General features: G+C 43.5%; 1 protein-coding gene and 1 pseudogene across 2 annotated transcripts in view; one reads left to right on the top strand and one right to left on the bottom strand.

The window, feature by feature from the left end:
- GAD1 (glutamate decarboxylase 1) overlaps positions 1 to 918 on the bottom strand; it is a 41,278-nt gene extending 40,360 nt beyond the window's left edge. For both annotated transcript variants that reach the window (XM_047770446.1, XM_047770445.1), the window contains exon 1: positions 741 to 918. In XM_047770446.1, the coding sequence (XP_047626402.1) occupies positions 741 to 822 (82 nt within the window). In that variant the 5' untranslated portion in view covers positions 823 to 918. The remainder of the gene's footprint in view (positions 1 to 740) is intronic.
- Positions 919 to 5,769: 4,851 nt separating this feature from the next.
- LOC125121965 (60S ribosomal protein L31-like) lies at positions 5,770 to 18,074 on the top strand (annotated as a pseudogene).
- The last annotated feature ends 1,204 nt before the right edge of the window (positions 18,075 to 19,278 follow it).

Raw genomic sequence — 19,278 nt, 5'->3', positions numbered from 1 at the left:
CTGCCCGCTCCTTTTCTGTGTGTGTCTCTGAAATGTAATTAATTGTCTAAAATGTCGAGGCTTAATCTCAAACCATTTTATGCTCCTTTCTCGCTTTCCCCTCACCAGTCAATAGCTCGACGCAAATTTGGAGCAATTAGGGACCCCGAGTTTTCTAAAAGCTGCAATTAACGTCGAAATTTCCGCTGATTATAGACTTCGAGCACAACGCAGGGGAGAAAGGAGGAGGAGGGAGGCATAAACGAAAGCTGGCGACAGAGAACTCTCTATTCCCATTGAGCCTCCCTGCTCCTCACACCACCCCAGTGCGCCGACCCTCGTCGTCTCACCTAGCAAAGAAACCACACACTAAACAAAAACACTCTCTATTCCCTTTGAGCCTCCTGGCTTCTCACACCACCCGAGTGCACTGACCCTCGTCGTCTCGCCTAGCAAAGAAATCACACACTACACAACAAAAACAACACTCTCCGCGCGTCCTTCTCCTCGCAGCGGAGCCCCATGGATCACCGCCGCTTGAACCCTGCGTGGTTCCCCATTCTCTTAGCACCCTGGAACTGACTAGCATTCCTGACAGTCTAACGACGACGGCCGGTGGGGACCTGGCTCAGGGCCCCATTTCTTTTCAGCCTCCATCATCTCCGCGCTCTCCCTTCCTTTCCGCCGGCGCAGCCTCCTCACGTCCCAGCGCCCCCATCTTCCCCGCAGTCCATTTCATAGGAAACTGGGGCAGGACCTACTTGTGGGGCGCAGGTTGGTAGTATTGGGGTCCGGTCCCGCGTTCGAGGAGGTTGCGGACGAAGAAGGGGTCGAAGACGCCATCAGCTCGGTCGTCCCAGGGCCTCTGCTGTCCGGGGTCCTCGGCCGGTCGGGTGCAGGAGCAGGCTGCAAAGAGAAGCGAAAGCTGTGCGGGGAGGGCTTCCGGGGTCCGGTGAGCGGGAGGCGACTGAGCCGTGGGAGGCGCGGACGCTCCTGCTGAAGTCCAGGCTGAGGAGAAAGAGGCGACAGGAAGGGCAGCTACCCCTGTGGCTAGGTCAGGGTGCGCTGGGCTGGGGACGGGGAGGGGAGGAGTGCGCGCTAGCTCGGAGACACTAAGGCGCGGACAACGTAGCCCCGGGCGGCTCTCCAGTCTGGCTGCGCGGCTGGGCGACCTGGAGGGGAACCCAAGGCCAGTGCGGGTCTCGGGGGCGGGGGTGGTGGTGGTGGTGCGGGGGACTTGGCTAGGAGGGCTAGGAAGGCTCAGAGCGCGATTTTCCAGCCTAGCCGCGACAAGCCTTATTGGGCTTTCAGCAGCACGCGGAGAGAAGGCGGGGAGGTTGGGGGGGTGGGGATGGCGCACGGGGCGGGCACGTCTGGTTCGGTGTCTGGTTCCCGTTGTTGTGTCTGGCTAATTCCCTGGAAAGAAGGAGGCTAACTGCTGAGGGGACCGGGGACTTTGGTGAGACAAGGTGAGAGGAAAAAAGGGTCCGTATCTTTACGTTCTCCCTCGGACTTGGCCAGGTAAGAAATACAGTCACCTTGTAGTCCAGACAGCCAGAAAGCAGCGAGTAGGAACCTTGCTTGTCTCCCTCTTGCTCCCCTCTTGCCTCACCCTGCTTTGAGCCATCTCGAAGCCAAGAACAGGGTCGGTTTGGGTTTCTGTATTTCTCCTCCACCCAAGTCTCTGAGGTCCCCGGATTTCTCGCTCTACAGACCCGGAGAGGGTGAGGGAGGCAAGAAAGGAGAACGTCACTGGGGAAACGAACTTGCGCCCAGAGCGCTGGAGGCGGTAGACAGGGATCTGTGCGCGACGCCCCTGCTCTGCGCTCCACGTTGGCGCGATGGCTTCCAAAGACCAGGGGACAGAGTGCGAGTGAATATGGGTAGATCTAAGAGCTTCAGAGTAGCGCCTGCTGGCCACCGCTTCCACACCCTCCAAAGGACCCCACATCTAACGCAACGCGCGCACTCGCACTGCAACCCAGGCAGCGGGTAGACCGCGGCATCTGGGGAAGTAACAGGTTACCGCTCGGAGTCGCGCCTTCCTCTGCTGCTGGCCTGGAGCCCATTGGTGAGACCGGCGCTCGCAGCCGGGAAGCAGAGGGGAAAATCGCTCTCGCTCCACTTCTGTGCGAGCCTCAGCCTCTGTGCGTCCCCGGGGCATGAATCTCGCTGGTGGGGACAGGATGATTGCAGAGGCTGGGGTCTCTGGGCTGCGCAAGAACAGAGAGCCGGGACTGAGGCAGGCAGGGTGCACTCTGCTCGGGAGGGCAGATGGCAGACACTGGAGGTGGGGGCTGGTCAAGAAACCGCGCGCGGATGAAGAGGACCCAGCTGAACAGTCGCGGCTAGTCACTGGGAAGATTCCGGCTGCCGCGCGCTCTACCCACCTAGGCTGGGCGACAGCAAGCCGGGCGCTCCGGTCGCTCTTCGGCGTAGCGCCCAGCAATCTGCCTGGCTTGGGCCCGGCCCTGCCACAGGCGTAGTCTGCCCGGCGTCACCTCCAGCTGCCGCCTCTCTCCTGGTAGCACCGTCCCGCAAGCGAGCGCCAGGAAGAGAAGAGAGCGATCCGGAGAGGCGGCTGCTGGGCTTCAGGGGAGGCGGGGGCGGAGTGGGGAGGCGGGGGCCGGCTCGGCGGGGAATCACGAGGCCGCTGCTCGCGGGGGCAGCTCGTCGGCAGAGCGGCGGGGCTCCTTGCAGGTGCCTGCTGCCTTTGGAGCTTTAGAGGGCGATTATAAATCCAAATCACGGGTTTGCGCCGGGAAAAAAAAGAAAAGAAAAGAAAAGAAAAAGCCTTATGAGTAATTCAGAACGTACTCAACACGCTCTTTTTTTTTGAAATAGGCAGAGTATCCGGTAAAGCGACGGAAAAGATAATTCTGCCTTGCTGAACGCTCCTCTCTCCTTTTGCTCTTCTCCACTCCCATATCTTGGAGAAGAAAAGAGCAGTGGCTTTGCCTCAATTTCTTCCCCTGAGGTTTCCCCAGCTCTGCGACCCCACGATGCCTCCCTGAACGAAAGAGCGCTCTGGGTCGTGTCTTTGCTGGCTCACTTACGGAGCCAGGATTGTTGTAAAAGCGAAGGAGGCAGGGATGAGGGGGGAACACTCAGACCCTAAAGGACTCTCCGTTTCCTTTTCACTTCAGTTTCCTCATCTAGGTTAGAGCCTTTCGAAATACTTGACTTGAGCACAGCTACCCAGTGCCACTGGCAGAGAAAAGGGTCCTGTTTCCAACCCACTAGGCACGCCCTCCTAGCTTTGGTTCCCTTGGTGATGGGGAAAGGAGTCCTCCTGATTGATCACATCTGAAGGTTAATAACACGCACGAGCGCAGCTCCACACACAAGGGGAACCCAAGCAGAGAGGTGGCCCGGGGGCGGGGTTAGGGGAAGCGGACCGGCCCACTCTGCTCAGGCCCAATTCTCTCCACTCCCCCTTTCGATTTTTAAGGATTGCAATATTTAAACATATTTAACGAACTACCGCTTTCGGAAAGCCCCTCACTGTAAAAAGGCTTTCACGGAAAATTTTCCACCAGATGGCGCCAGGAGGCCAGAGACCGAGAGCCCTATGCTAGCTGGGTCTTTTCTCCTGTGCCACAGTCAACACCTGGAGGGGCTAGCCTGGCTGTTAGTCTCCGGCCTTTTCAAGCTATCCATCCTCTCGTCTCTAATTTATCTTCTCCTCTTTGCTCTACCTCAGTTTCTTTTTCTTTAGGGCCAAAGTCGATTTTTGTGTCTGGATGACACCGTGTAACCAGTGATTCCTTTACTCATTTTCACAGTAAAAAATTTTTTTTTTCCTTTCGCGGTGCGGCAGGCAGGGGTTATTTATGGATACATCTGCGGCCTTGCAGGTCCACCAGAGGCCGGTTCCTTCTCTCTGAAGGTCTTATTGCCTTTCACCACGACACAGTGGGAATGCTGAAAATCTTACATAGCATAGAAAATTCCATAAAGAAAATAGAAGATTCTGCTCTGGGAAGACATAGTCCAATCAGTAAGAGCGATCTCGTTGTGAGGTTTTAAGTAACCGCGTTGCCCTTGATACCAAAGAAAATACTGCTGCCCTCTCTCTACCTTACAATAAAAGGTCGGGCACTTTTTAAGGACGGAAAAGCATCCCAAATTGAGGGCGTGCGGTAACGTCAGCTCCAGGTGCCAGAGCTCAGGTCTGGAAGGGTGGGCGTGCCCACTCCGCGTAGGAAACGTCCCTTCAAACCGCGCACCACGCAGTTTCTCTGCAAGGCTTGAAATGTGCGGTTTACTATGAGTTGGAGCTCGGAATTCCGCATAAGCCCCCTCCTCGAGCCTCCCTAAAAATGACTGCACCAATCAGGGAGCCTGGTGCTTGTGCTAAATCAAGAGGCGCGGGGCAAAGAGGCCGCTCTGAGGAGGGCTCCACTCAGGGCATGCTGTACCAGGAAGGCGCCCGCTCACCCTGTCTCCTCCACCTTCTTCCAGAAAGAAAGATTCTTTTACCTTCACCTGTGACATTAGACTGAGACATTTCCAACCACCCCCTCTTCTGACCCGGTGTCCAAAAAGCGCTCACTCCTAACGTTTTAGCCAATAAAATAATCTCGTTGGAGAAAGAATTCTCCTACAAGACTGTGCATCGCAAATGAGAGTTGAGTCTGTCCAACTGCTAGGACATCCCTCCCTTTCTCCTTTATGGGGGGGGGGGGAGAAGGAATGGAGGCTTCTGCTCATCTTTAATTTTAAAATGTTTAATTAAATATTAGTAATTAATTAAAGTGAATGTTTGTCAGCCACCTACTTTGTGCCAGGTGCTGTTCTCATAGCGCGTACACTGTCCCAGCAACTTATATTATCTCTGCACTCAGGGATATTTCAGTTAGGCAGGAAGAGTTACAGACTTGGAGACTTCATGGCTTTGATTTAGTTTCTAATTATCTCCCATTCCAACCCATACTCTTGAGCTCAGCGGAGATGGTAAGAAACCGAGGGCTTGGAATTCTACAGTTTCAGCACATGGAATTCGGACGCAGGGCACAGCTCTTTCAGCACCAAGGACAGAGCCCCCGGTCTGGCGGCTTAAGCCTCTCTTTTGTCCCCTGGGGTCTCCAGCTTTTAGCCAACCCACCTCGCTGGTCCTTCTGCCTCCCCGCGGCAGTAGTTGCTGTGTTTGTTTTCCCGTGTTAGGAGGGTAGTAGTGATGGAGCATTTCGCTCCATTCTCTCCTCTCCGGTGAGAATTTTCAAGGAGTGTGGTTGTGCTTGTTTTTTGGCTCCTCAGAATATGTGGGATCTATAGTTTTGTTTGTGTCTTCCCACTCTTCTTTTTATCTTTTATTACTCCCGGAGGAAGATGCTTTAGATAATGGGGGTGGAAAAAACATATCCTCTCTAGGGACTCGAACCGGTGGTGAAGGGTGACCCGGAAGGGAGTGGTATCCGCCCAGCTGTTTCGTTTCCATTTGATCTAAGATTTAGCGCTTTGAAGAAATGGGAACGGGAGGCCCAAAGGCAGAAGGAGGGGGTTGAGTGCGACCTCTCCGGTTTCTCTCTTCCAGGCGTGGAGGTTTTGTGAGCTGCAGCCCGGGCTCCTCGATTATATCCTACAAGGACAACCGTCCTTTAGGTCAAGGATGGCTGGACTTGGGAACACGACCCTCCGCCGCCCACAATGTCCTTTCCTCAGGAGGTTTAAAGATATTCCAACTGGATTTGGAGCCAGCCTTTCGGCAAAGGAAAAAAGGGAGTGGGTGGAGTAAGGAGTGGAAGGGGCGCCCAAACGGGCTGTGAGGGAGATTTTTCTGCATAAAACATGGTCCACGTCAAGGTGAGTAAATATGAAATGTCAATTTTTTTTGACGCATGTAGCATTTTTAGCCTCCAGGAAAGGTAATTTAGAGCCACAGTGTTGGTTCATTTCAGCCTGCTCGTTAAAGTCTATTTTAAGTATCTAATTTATGACCAAAAAAGGGGGGGGGGGGAATGGCAGTGCTCATCGTTTAAACGTCTGTCTCCTGAGAAGAGAACTGTGGGAAACGTTGTTAACCTTACGTTCGGCTTTTAAGTGAGAGCGAAACATAACTCTCTTCGGTGTGTTCATGCACTTTAAAAATAGTTCCCTAAAATCATTCTGGACTTTCTTTGGGAATTATCTATATTGACACCTCTACTCGCAACAGACCACATCCTCAGTGGCAGGAAAGGGTTAAAAGTGTGGTGAGGGAGGGAGAATTCCAACCCCAGAACACCTCCGGAGAGGACTCCGGAAATTACAACCTTTAGTTCTAAAGAAGAGCTGAGTTTCTCAGATGTCGTCAAAAGGTTCCTTCCCACTTGCTATTCAGAAGGTGAAAATATTCTAATATTAAAGAAATTAATCAAAGGGAATAGAGTAATTTGTATTTGGGCAAATCCTGTGCACATTTTTAAGATGCCCTGTTCTTGCTATTTCAAACACGACGACGGAGGGACCACCAGGTGGCGATAGATTACAATTTCTGAGAGGAAACAACGTGCTCCACAAGGGAGCAGTTTTTGAAGGAAAACTGCAGGGAGGCCCTTCCCAGTTCACACTCATACTCTGCCATATTTCACAAAGCAGCACCCCCCGCCTCCTTTTGATGCTGAGAGGTGCTGCCGGAAGTGGCCGTAAACACTCAGGATCTCTGTCCCTTTGGTGAGAGAGAAGGGGATGCAGAATATCCCTTTCTTTCCTGCAGATCTGCTCCTTAAAGGTAGCCGCAGGATGGGAACCCTGGTATTAGGCAAGGAGTTTCATTGCGAAACTGGACACCACGGAAATAACAGATCTGAACTGCAACTTCGACAGAGAGCTCCTAACAAGTATCTATGTTTTCAGTTCTTTTCTCAACAAAAAACTAAGGCAAAATTAGCCCCTTCCCAAAAGAGTGGGATGCAAGAAAGATGACTTTCTACATGCGATGCTTTTTAGTGAAACAGAGCATGGAATACTGATAGTTGAGCCTTGAACAGTGAGGTTAGGGGAGTTGATACTCCCCACAGTCAAAAACCCATGTATAACTCATAGTTGGCTCTCCATCTACAGAGCTTCTCAACATCCACAGAGGATCCATTCTTTGTATCCCAGGTTCTGCATCCACAGTTTCAACCAACCTGAATCCTATAGAACTGTAGTATTTACTATTGAAAAAAAATTCACATCTAAACTGGATGATCACAAATCAAACCTGTTTTGTACAAGGGTCAACCCTATTTTATCTACTTGTTTCAGTGTAAAAGCTCTTGAACTCTTTAGAATAATAAAAGTAGGAGTTCCCGTCGTGGCACAGTGGTTAACGAATCCGACTAGGAACCATGAGGTTGCAGGTTCGATCCCTGCCCTTGCTCAGTGGGTTAAGGATCTGGTGTTGCCGTGAGCTGTGGTGTAGGTTGCAGACGCAGCTCGGATCCGGCATTGCTGTGGCTCTGGCTCCGGCATAGGCTGGCAGCTACAGTTCCGATTAGACCCCTAGCCTGGGAACCTCCATGTGCCAAGGGGGTGGCCCCAAAAATGGCAAAAAGACAAAAAAAAGTATTTGGCCCTTGTTTTCAGACATAGGTGCCTAGGACTGCTGTTTGTGAGAGGTTCTGGAAGGTTATTAGTTGTGGAGCATCTGATAACTCAAATTTCTATTCCAGATTGGATTCTTTCCCTAATCCTGGCCAGTTACTTAGGGGAGAAAACAGAACCTTATTAGGAGAGATTCATCATTGCTTCTCTAGCTCTGTTTCCTTCTTGGCAAGAACTTACAAGTAAAAGCTCCCTGGAATTCATGCACACCCAAGGTTCTCACCTGTGTCAGCTGCAAATCAGTGCTGTGGGTTTTCTCAAAGTCATTGGTTACTTGGAGCTCATTCTATCTTACTCTCAGTTTTAAGGCTGAGGTCTTGTTTTCTCTGCCTTTGGGTGAGTCAGGGATCCTTTAGATCTGCAACAGCCTGAAATCTCAAGAAGTCCCTAAATATGCAGATTAAATGGTAATCTTTTCCACTGGGGCTCTAGGCATGTTGTCTCAACTACATAGCTTGGGATAAGCCAAAGACAAGCAGCAGAGCATGGGGAGACTTGAACTGGTAAATCTTTTTTTTTTTTTCAGTTCCCTAGATCAGAATTGTATACTCTATACCACCCCAGCCCCTACATGCGTACCTTGATATCCAGCTTGGCCATATGATTTGCTTTGGACACAGGAATGGAGCAGAATTGCAAACCCATGAGTTTTGAGGTAATGCGTGATGTGCATCATTTTTGTGGCAGAAGCTGATAATATACCCTTTCACACCAAGGTGGCCAGGGAGAACCAAGATGGGACCCAGAGAAAGGGCTTGGCATTGGCTGCCAAGGATTGCTTAGTGTGGGAGGGTTCAGTCTGGCCCAGTGGAGAGAAGCGGGGTGCATTAGAGACCTCTCTCTCTATTTCTCACTTAAGAAGCATGACTAACTAGTTATATTTATATAACTAAATTATAGAGGTGAGAAATAATTCTCCTGGAAATTATGTGGTGGGTTTATTGTCTGAATTCTCACTTAATCATTACCTGAGGTCCTCTACTTTGCAGATGAGGAAAGCGAAGTCCTGAGAAGTTTCAGGATTTCCAAAACACACACTTAGTGAGAATTGGCTTGGAAATGCTTCTTCCTTCAGCCTCAGTGCCCTGTGCACTGCTCAGTGAGGCCTCCCTGCTCTGCCACAGAATAACCATTTGGCCTTGGAATATCACTTAATCTCTCTGGACCCCTATAATGGGATGGGTAGAGTGTCAGATGAGACCAGATAAAGCTTCATTCATCTGAAATAATGAATTAATAGTGTTTTATGACTCTGCTTACTGTGGAATCTTCTCATGTTGTGAATGCTATGGACTCAAAGACCTCTTAAAGTTTTCAAGGCAGCTTGTTACAGGAGGAAAAGCAAAAAATTTAGACTTAAGTTCAAATCTCGATTCTACTTATCAGCTATTATTTAAATGCTCTCAGTCTAAATTTTCCTATTAGTAAAAGGGGAGCTAATCTCAGCTTTATGGGCTGTTTTATTTGAGGTCCACAAAACCCATGTTCACAAGTTCAACTGCCTCTGGTTTATGGCTTTCAATGGATGTCAACTCCTGCTCCTGTTTTTGCCCCTTAGTTCAACAGTGATTTTGGTCCATTTAATTATTTTCTCCTTGGATGTATAAGCTAAACCTAATATATGTCTTAATTTGTTGCCCATTTGCTTTAGTAGAGCTTTATCATCCCTTGACATGGACTAGAGAGCTTCCTCTTCAGTGATTTAGAGATGTTTTTAACCTACAGAGTTTTGCTTCCTAGAGAAAATTTTCTTTTTTTTTTCTTTTTTGTCTTTTTGCCATTTCTTGGGCTGCTCCCTCGGCGAGAAAATTTTCTGATGGAACATTCAGACTCAGCTGAGAAGAGGTGAAAGGGCAGCAATTTTATGCCAAAGTCTTCACTCTGCCCCCAGCAACACTGAACTTCTTGCTATTTTCTTGAACATTCTCAGCATGGTCTCACCTCAGGGACTTTGCAATTACTATTCAGAGGAAACTTGAATAGTAATTGCAGGTGGAATTGCAATTGGAATGTGGAAACCTCTCCCCCCACATATCCAGAAAATTTGTTCTAGATTTTGCTCAAATCTTCAAATGTTATTTTCTCAGTGACCTTCCTTTACCCTACTATATAAAATTGTATATCTCCACCCCCCACCCCCACCAGCCATAGCACTCCCTATACTGTCCTGTTTTTTTTCCTGTAACACTTTTTAACCACTTGACATATTGTATAACTTATTACTTCTTTCTTTTCACTAAAATGTAAGCTCCATGAGGGCAGTGACTTTTTTTTTTTTTTTTTTAAACCAGTGTATCCCGGCATAGAATGGTTGCTGGAACACTATAATCACCCAGTGCATAACTGGCTGGGTTTTATTTTGGGCGGCTGAATAGACAATATATTCCTAAGCTCTTCAGATGGCCATCTGGAAGGCACGTAGCGCCTGTGGAGCGAGTGTGGGCAGTCATGTTGCAGTTGTTTGACATCACTTTCTTTTCTTCATCTGGATTTGGAAAGTAGACAAGGAAGAAATAAGTCCCCTAAAGTCACAGCCACCTAGGAGACCTCAACTAGGCTATGAAGGAGCAGTCAGTTACATCAGTATTCAAAACCATTGCTTTCACAGGTTGCAAAAGATCTCAATTTAGCAAGTTCCAGTATCTCAAAAGAATTCTTTTAGTTTTATTTAGTACATAGGATTTTAAATATTTTTTTGTCTTATTTTCTCTCATTGGTGGGACGTGAACCAAGGAAAGGTGGCTTTAGGATGGCTACGTTGTCTGATGACTTAAGTATTCTGCTCCACCTTTGGCTGAGTTCTTCAGATGCCAACAGGAAGAGACTGAATTTGGTGCCCGTTATGGTGGGGACGAGACTTCCCTCCCAACACTCTGTCCAGTGGGGGATAGGAAACTGTGAAGTGTTTCTTCTTTACAGAATGATCATTTTCAAGTAATCCTTTTTTATGGAAAGACATTCAGATTAATTTTTCTTTGAGAACATACACTTTCGGACCTGGGGACACAAACCACCAAAAGCCTTGTCACAGAGTAGAAGGCTGAGGAGTTCAAAAAGGTGGGAAGGAACTCAGGAAAGCTAACCAACTATTATGTTTTTGTTTTTTGGTTTTGGTACAGTTACTTATATAGCAATAGGCATACCTGATCAATTCTAAAAAACAGTGGCTTTTGGAGGCTCTTGGTGATGATTTGCAATGATCTCTACTTAATTTATCCAGTTGGGCATAAGGGTAATAAGCAAGCTTGTGAGCTAACTGGTTAATGTTCTATGAAGATCAGCACTTCTGTCTCAGATGACCTTTCTTTTCTGAATTTAATGATCTGCTTATTTATTAGTTAGTATGGATCCTGATCAGAAGCTTCCAGTACACCAAAAAGTATACTAAGGTCTGCTAAGATGCCTCACATACAATAGGCAACTCATGAATATTGCTTCCATTCCTTGTGTCAACTTTTTTAAAAAGTTTTTTTTTTAAAAAAGGACTTTTTTTTCCTTTAAAGTAATAGATGATTGTTAAAGGAAGTATGTGAATTTATAATAAACAAAAATGAAACAACCTCATCTCCTAAACACAACCATGGTTAACATTTTCTTTTATTTTCTTCTTTTTTCTTTTTATTTTTTCTTTTTCTTCTTTTTTCTTTTTATTTTTCTTCTATTTCTTGGGCCGCTCCCACAGCATATGGAGGTTCCCAGGCCAGGGGTTGAATCGGAGCCGTAGCCACTGGCCTACACCAGAGACACAGCAATGCCGGATCCGAGCCGTGCCTGCAAACTACACCACAGCTCATGGCAACGCCAGATCATTAACCCACTGAGCAAGGCCAGGGACTGAACCTGCAACCTCATGGTTCCTAGTCAGATTCGTTAACCACTGCGCCACGATGGGAACTCCAACATTTTCTTTACTTTTCCCCCAGATTTTGTACCATTCCATGTGCAGGCTTAATTTAATTTTTTTAGTACTGAACAGTTTTATGTTCATAGCAACATTATCCAAAGGTGGATGCAATCCAACTGTCCATCAGTGGATGAGTAGACAAGCAAAATGTGAAAAACACACACTGTGTAATATTATTTAGTCGTAAAAAGAGATGAGGTATAGAAACATGTTAGGGCATGGATGAAGCTTGAAGACACTATATGCTGAGTGAAATAAGCCAGCCACAAAAGGACAAAAACTGTAGGATTCCACTTAGTTGTGGTACCTAGAGTAAATTCAGAAAGAAAGTAGAACAGTGGTAGCCAGGGGCTGATGGTAGAGGGGGATGAAGAGTTATTGTTTAATGCATACAAACATTTTAGTTTGAGAAGGTAAAAAGTTCTTGAGATGGATAGTAGTGATGATTTCACAATATGAATGTACCAAATGTTACTGAACTGCATGCTAAAAAATGGTTAAACTGGTAAATTGTATGTTACATTTTATTACAATATTACTTCTGGTTATAAAATTGACATGTGGCCGTGACAAAAAAATTCAAATGCATACATGGGAAAGTAAAACTCTTCTTACCTACTTCCCCTCCTCATTTGAACAACCCAGAGATACCCATTCTAGCAGGTTTCATGTTTCTGCTTTTCACATACGGTAACTGGTACAAGGATCTGTCAATTCTTCTCCCTTGGTTTTGAGTGGCCATGACTCTTTGGGGACCTGGGGGTAACTTAAAGAATCCAGTTAGCCTTACAGTCTCAGAGGATGTTACTGACATCATTATATTTGCTGGGCTGTGGCAGATGCATACAGTAGAATGCTCTTGGCTGCAAAGTAACAGAAAACTGGAAACAACTGGCTTGAACAGTAAGAAAAATTATTGTCTTACATAGGATTTTCAGAGACAGGAAAGGCACTAAGCCAGATTTGACTGTCACCAAGGACCAGGTTCTTCTTTTCTCTTTCTCCCACTGTCCCTACCACTGGCTTCAGCATAAATCCTCCCAGGATTCTAAGATGGATAAAAGTAGTCGCAAGGACTATATGGTTACTTTTTTTTTTTTCCTGTCTTTTTTAAAAATTGAAGTACAGTTGATTTACAATGTTGAGTTAGTTTCAGGTGTACAGCGTAGTGATTCAGTTATATATAAATACATATACTTTTTCAGGTTATTTTCCTTTATAGGTTATTATAAAACGAGTATAGTTCCCCATGCTACACAGTAGGTCCCTTTTGATTATCTATTTTACATATAGTTGTATATATTAATATATAGTGTATATGTTAATCCCAAACTCCTAATTTATCTCTCCCCATCTTTCCCCTTTGGTAACCATAAGTTTATTTTTTATGTTTGTGAGTCTCTTTCTGTTTTGTAAACAAGTTCATTTGTATCTTTTTTTTTTTTTAGATTCCACATATAAATGATATCATAGTATATTGTATTTGTCTTTGGCTTATTTTATTTAGTATGATAATCTCTAGGTCCATCCATGGTGCTGCAAATAGCATCATTTCATTCTTTTTTCTGGCTGAGTAATATTCCATTGTATATGTACCACATTTTCTTTATCCATTTACTTGTTGGTGGCCATTTAGGTGGCTTCCACATCTTGCTTGTTGCAAATAGTGCTGCTGTGGACACTGGGATGCATGTACATTTTCAAATTGTAGTTTTCTCTGGACATATATGCCCAGAGTGGGATTGCAGGATCATGGTAGCTCGATTTTTAGTTTTATAAGAAACCTCCATACTGTTCTTCATAGTGGCTGTACCAATATACATTTCTACCAACATCATAGGAGAGTACCTTTTTTCTCCACACTGTCTCCATAATTTATTATTTGTGGACTTTTTTGATGATGGCCATTCTGACTGGAGTGAGGTGTTACATCATTATAGTTTTGATTTGCATTTCTCTAATAATTAGCAATGTTGAGCATTTTTTCATGTGTCTGTTGGCCATCTATATGTCTTCTTTGAAGAAGGAGGATATTTTGCCCATTTTTTTCTTTTTCTTTTTTTTTTTTGATATTGAGCTGCATGAATTGTTTGTATATTTTGGAGATTAATCCCTTATCAGTTAGTTGCATTGTTTGCAAATATCTTCTCCCATCCTGTAGGTTATCCTTTTGTTTTCTTTATGGTTTCCTTTGCTGTGCAAAAGAATTTAAGTTTAATTATGTCTCATTTGTTTACTTTTGTTTTTATTTCCATTACTGTAGGAGATGGAATCCAAAAAGATATTACTATGATTTATGTCAAAAAGTGTTCTGCCTATGTTTTCCTCTGTGTGTGAGTTTTATAGCAAATGGTCTTACATTTAGGTATTTAGCCCATTTTGAGTTTATTTTTATATATGGTGTTTAATAATTCATAGAAAGGTACCACCTCCTAAGACCGAACCAGGAAGAAATAGAAAATACAAACAGACCAGATACAAATACTGAAATTGAATCTGTGATTTAAAAACTCCCAACAAACAAAAGTCCAGGGCCAGATGTCTTCACAGGGAATTCTATCAGTCATTTAGAGAAGTTAACACCTTCTGAGACTATTCCAAAAAACTGCAGAGGAAGAAACACTTCCAAACTCATTTGGATATCCAAACCAGACAAAAACACTACAAAAAGAGAAAATTACAGGCCAGTATCACTGATGAACATAGACTCAAAAATCCTCAAAAAATACTAACAAACTGAATCAAGCAATACATGCATTTATTTTGTATCCTGCAACTTTGCCAGATTCATTGATGAGTTCTGGTAGTTTTATGGTAGTATCTTTAGTATTTTCTATATATAGTATCATGTTATCTGCAAACAGTGACAATTTTACTTCTTTTTTTCCAGTTTGGATTCTCATTATTTTTTTTTTTCCTTTTCTGAATACCATGATCAAGTGGGATTTATCCTAGGAATGCAAGGATTTTTCAATATCCACAAATCAATCAGTGTGAAATAGCACATTAACAAATTGAAAAATAACCATATGGTCATCTCAATAGATGGAGAAAAATATTTTGATAAAATTCAACATCCATTTTTGATAAAAAACTCTCCAGAAAGTGGGCATAGAGGGGATATATCTCAACATAATAAAGACCATATATGACAAACTCACAGCTAACTCCAAAAGCTGAAAGCATTTCCTCTAAGATCAGAAATGACAAGGATGCCCATTCTTGTCACTTTTATTCAACATAGTTTTGGAAATACTACCACAGCAATCAGAAAAGGAAAAAAAAATAATGAGAATCCAAACTGGAAAAAAAGAAGTAAAATTGTCACTGTTTGCAGATAACATGATACTATATATAGAAAATACTAAAGATACTACCATAAAACTACCAGAGCTCATCAATGAATCTGGCAAAGTTGCAGGATACAAAATAAATGCAGAGGTATATTGTGTTTTTATACACTAACAATGAAATATCAGAAAGAGAAATTAAGGAAACGATCTCATTTACTACACATCAAAAATAAGAAAATATCTAGGAATAAACCTACCTAAGGAAGCAAAAGACCTGTACTCTGAAAATTATAAGACACTGATGAAAGAAACTGAAGATGACACAAATGGAGACATATAATGTGTTCTTGGATTGGAAGAATCAACATTGTTAAAATGACAGTACTATCCAGGGCAATCTACAGATTCAATGCAATCCCCATCAAATCAACAATGGCATTTTTTACAGAACTAGAACAAAAAAATTTTTTTAAATTTGTATGGAAACACAAAAGAGCCCCAAAAGCCAAAGCAATCTAGAGAAAGAAAAATGGAGCTGGAGGAATCTGGCTCTTTGCCTTAAGATTATATTACAAAGCTATAGGAATCAAAACAGTATGGTACTGGCACAAAAACAGACATTAGATCAACAGAATGGGATATAGAGTCCACAAATAAACCCATGAACCTATGGTCAATAAATCTATGACAAAGGAAGCAAGAATATACAATGGAGAAAAGAGAGTCTTCAATAAATGGTGCTAGGAGAACTGGACAGCTGCATGAAAAAGCATGAAATTAGAACATTTTCTATATGCTTTCTTATCTCATGCTTTATTAGCTGAGAGCTGAGTTCTGTCCATGTCTACTATTAACTAGTAGTAAAGGGATATTAGTCAAACGGTATCAAGTTTCAATTATGCAAGATGAATAAGTTCTGGAGACCCAATATATATTACGGTGACTATAGCTAACAATCCATATTGTACACAGGCCTACCTCATTTTATGATGCTTCATAGATACTGTGTGTTTTTAAAAATTGACGTTTTGTGGCAATCCTATTTCAAGCAAGTCTATTGGGGCCATATTTCAAATAGCATTTGCTCACTTTGTCTCTGTGCCACATTTTGATAATTCTTACAATATTTCAAACCCTACTAGCAAGAAGATTATGACTTGCTGAAGGATTAGATGATAGTTAACATATTTTAGCAATAAAGTATTTTAAATTAAGGTATGTATATTATTTCTTAGACATGCTATTATTGCACACTTAACAGACTACAATATAGTATAAACATAATTTTTATATACATTGGGAAACCAAAAACTTCATGGGACTCACTTTAACATGATATCAGCTTTATTGCAGTGGTTTGGAACCAAACCGCTATCTCTGAGGTATGCCTGTACTTGAAATTTGCTAAGAGGATAGATCTTAAATCTATTGAACACACACACACACACACACACACACACACACACAGAGGTAACTATGTAGAGGTGATGGATATGTTAATTAGCTTCATTGTGGTGGTCATTACAAATTGTATATGTATACCAAGTTATACACTTTAAGTATATATAAAAATATAACTTTTATGTCAATGACATCTCAAAGTTGTTAAAACAAACAAACAAATAGCAAGTGGGATGAAAGTACCATGATTAGCTTAGACTTATCATCTAGGTTGAAAAGGCTGGAGGGAGAATTGACCAGTATTTGCCATAGGCTGTCTCCTGATTCAAAAGGGTACATTTTGAACAAGGCTGTGCAAACCCATCTCATCTTCCAGTGCCTCACTTCACAAGCCTCAACTTTTGCACATTGCTCCCTCCTACCCCATATTGTAACTTATATCCTATGTCTGCTGGGTAGTTTATTAGGAAAGGCAATCAGAGAGAATTCTGACCTCCTTTGATTGTCTTGAAGGCCATGTCGTACCTGCCTCATGTGAATTCCCAATACCTCACAATATAGGACACTAGCCCAGAAGCCCAAAACCTTTCAAATAGCTTTAGGCTTTCCTTCACATCTGGCATCATGAATTCTGGTCAAGGGCTCCCTTCCCCTTGTCCAACATTAATATTTCAGGCAAATACCAAAATTATATAAACCTTACATATCAACCAAGGGTATAGTTAAAAAGAAAAAAAAATTCAATTAAAGGTAGTGTAGTTTATCACCTTACTTAATATATAGTTGGTCCTTGAACAACATGGGACAGTTTCAACCCTCTGAGCAGCTGAAAATCCAAGTAGAGCTTAGAGCTCTGTATCTGAGGTTTGGCATCTGTGGCTTGGTATCCATGGATTCAGTAAACTGAGGATTGTGTAATTTTGTAGGATTTACTATTGAAAAAAATCCACTTGTAGATCTACGCATTTCAAATTCAAGTTGTTCAAGGGTCAACTAATAAGGAGATGAAGCATAATTGAAAGCTATGTGAGAAAAAGGGAGTGGAATTTTTAATTTTTTTTTTTTTTTGCTTTTTGGGGCTGCACCTGTGGCATATGGCAGTTCCAGGACAGGGGTCAAACTGGAGCTACAGCTGCCAGCCTACACCACAGCCACAGCAACGAGGAATCTGAGCTGCGTCTGTGACCCACACCGCAGTTCACGGGAATGCCGGATCCTTAACCCACTGAGCAAGGTCAGGGAGTGAACCTGCATCTTCATGGATACTAGTCGGGTTCATAACCTGCTGAGCCACGATGGGAACTCCCGGGAGAGGCAATTCTGATTCCACATTGGGATGGCTGGGGCAGTGGTCCAGATGCAACCAACTGCCCTGAACGAAGGTTGTGTTATATACATTCTCTAGGGTATTAGATGGTCTTTACTTCCTAAGTTATTCCCCTTCCTTCAATCTGTTCCTCTCTACTGGAATGTTAGGGAGGAAAGTAAAAGTGAAGGGTAGGGCATTAGAGTAAAATGATCTGGATTTGGAATACCTCATGCTCTTCCTTTCCAACCTGTACCCTGAAAGAAGCATGGGGAGAAGGAAGAGGGCCGTCCTGCCAATGACAAGGTAGGGACCAGAGAATACACTGTTTCCATTCACAAGCATGTCTGTGGAGTGGGTTTCAAGAAGCACGCCCCTTGGGCACTCACAGATTTGGAAATACGCCACAGAGACGGGAACTCCAGGTATGCACCTTGACACCAGGTTCAACAAAGCTGTCTGGGCTGAAGGAATAAGGAATGTCCCATATTGCATCCATGTGTGACTGTTCAGAAAATATAATAAGGATAAAGATTCATCACTGATGATCTATACACTGATTACCCATGTACCAGTCACCACTTTTGAAGATCTACTTTCTGTCAATGTGGATGAAAACTGACCACTGAATGTCAAATAAAGTTATAAAATCACCAAAAACAAATGACCAAATTTGTCAGTTCCCAGGCTGATGATCTTTCGTAGATCTTGATTTGTTCACATGTAAATGGGGATAATAACACCTACCTCACGCAGGTGTTACGAAGACTAAAAATATTAACATATGGAATTAACATAATAACATAGGGAATTAACACCTGATACAGTTTCTAACACATACTAGGCTATCAGTACATATAATTATGCTTGCTACTCAACATGCTCATCTTAAAACATCTGAAAAATAATCCTCCTTCTGCCTTATGTCCTCCAACAACACTTCATCTTTCTTCTTTTCTTCATTGTCAAACTCCTTGTCTTCCGTTTCCTCACCCCCAGTGCACTCACACTCACTGAGAAATAGCTCTCCTCCATCCCCCAGTGAACTGGTACCGTCTCCCTGGTGTCACCAACCATCTCTTTGTTGCTATCCAATCACACGTTTTATTTCTTATCATACTTGTTCTCTCAATTACTTTAGGTAAATGAGATCTTTTCAGACTGTGAAACTCTTTCCTGGGCTTCTGTGGTGTATTCAAATATTAAGATGCTTTTGGTAGCAGGTAAAAGAAACCTCAGTCTTAACTGCTTTGAACAGTTTATCTGTCCTAACGGGAGGCTCACAGATAGAGGGCTGGCTCCTGAGCAATTGATTCCATGGCTATACATCACCAGGAACCAGGTTCATTTTGTTCCACCACCCCCAGCATCAGATCACCTCCTCTCGTAATCACTGAATGGCTGAATGCAATGTGTGCTATTTTTCATGTTTTTAATTTTTAAAACCCCAGCTATTTGTGACTCACTATAGTGATTTCATAACTGACCAATGAGTCATGACCTGTAGTTTGAGAACATATTTTTTCTACCTGGCTACTAGAATGCTCTTTCCAAAAATACAGTCAATATTTTCCTTAAAATCCCTCAGTGGCCTCCCACTACTTTAAGGATAAATTTCAAACTTTAATGTGGCTTGTAAGACCCTCTGTTTTCCAATCCCTTTATCACCATAGCGTCATCTGTCTCTGCTCTAACTGGTTCATTTTCATTTCACAATTCAACCATACCTATTTACTTTCTGGACTCAAAATGTATCTGCTTGGAGTTCCTGTCGTGGTTCAGCGGTTAACAAACCCGACTAGCATCCATGAGGATGCAGGTTTGAT

This window comes from Phacochoerus africanus, chromosome 3, assembly GCF_016906955.1.
Source record: "Phacochoerus africanus isolate WHEZ1 chromosome 3, ROS_Pafr_v1, whole genome shotgun sequence".
Lineage (NCBI taxonomy): Eukaryota > Metazoa > Chordata > Mammalia > Artiodactyla > Suidae > Phacochoerus > Phacochoerus africanus.
This window is presented reverse-complemented; position numbering and strand designations above follow the sequence as displayed.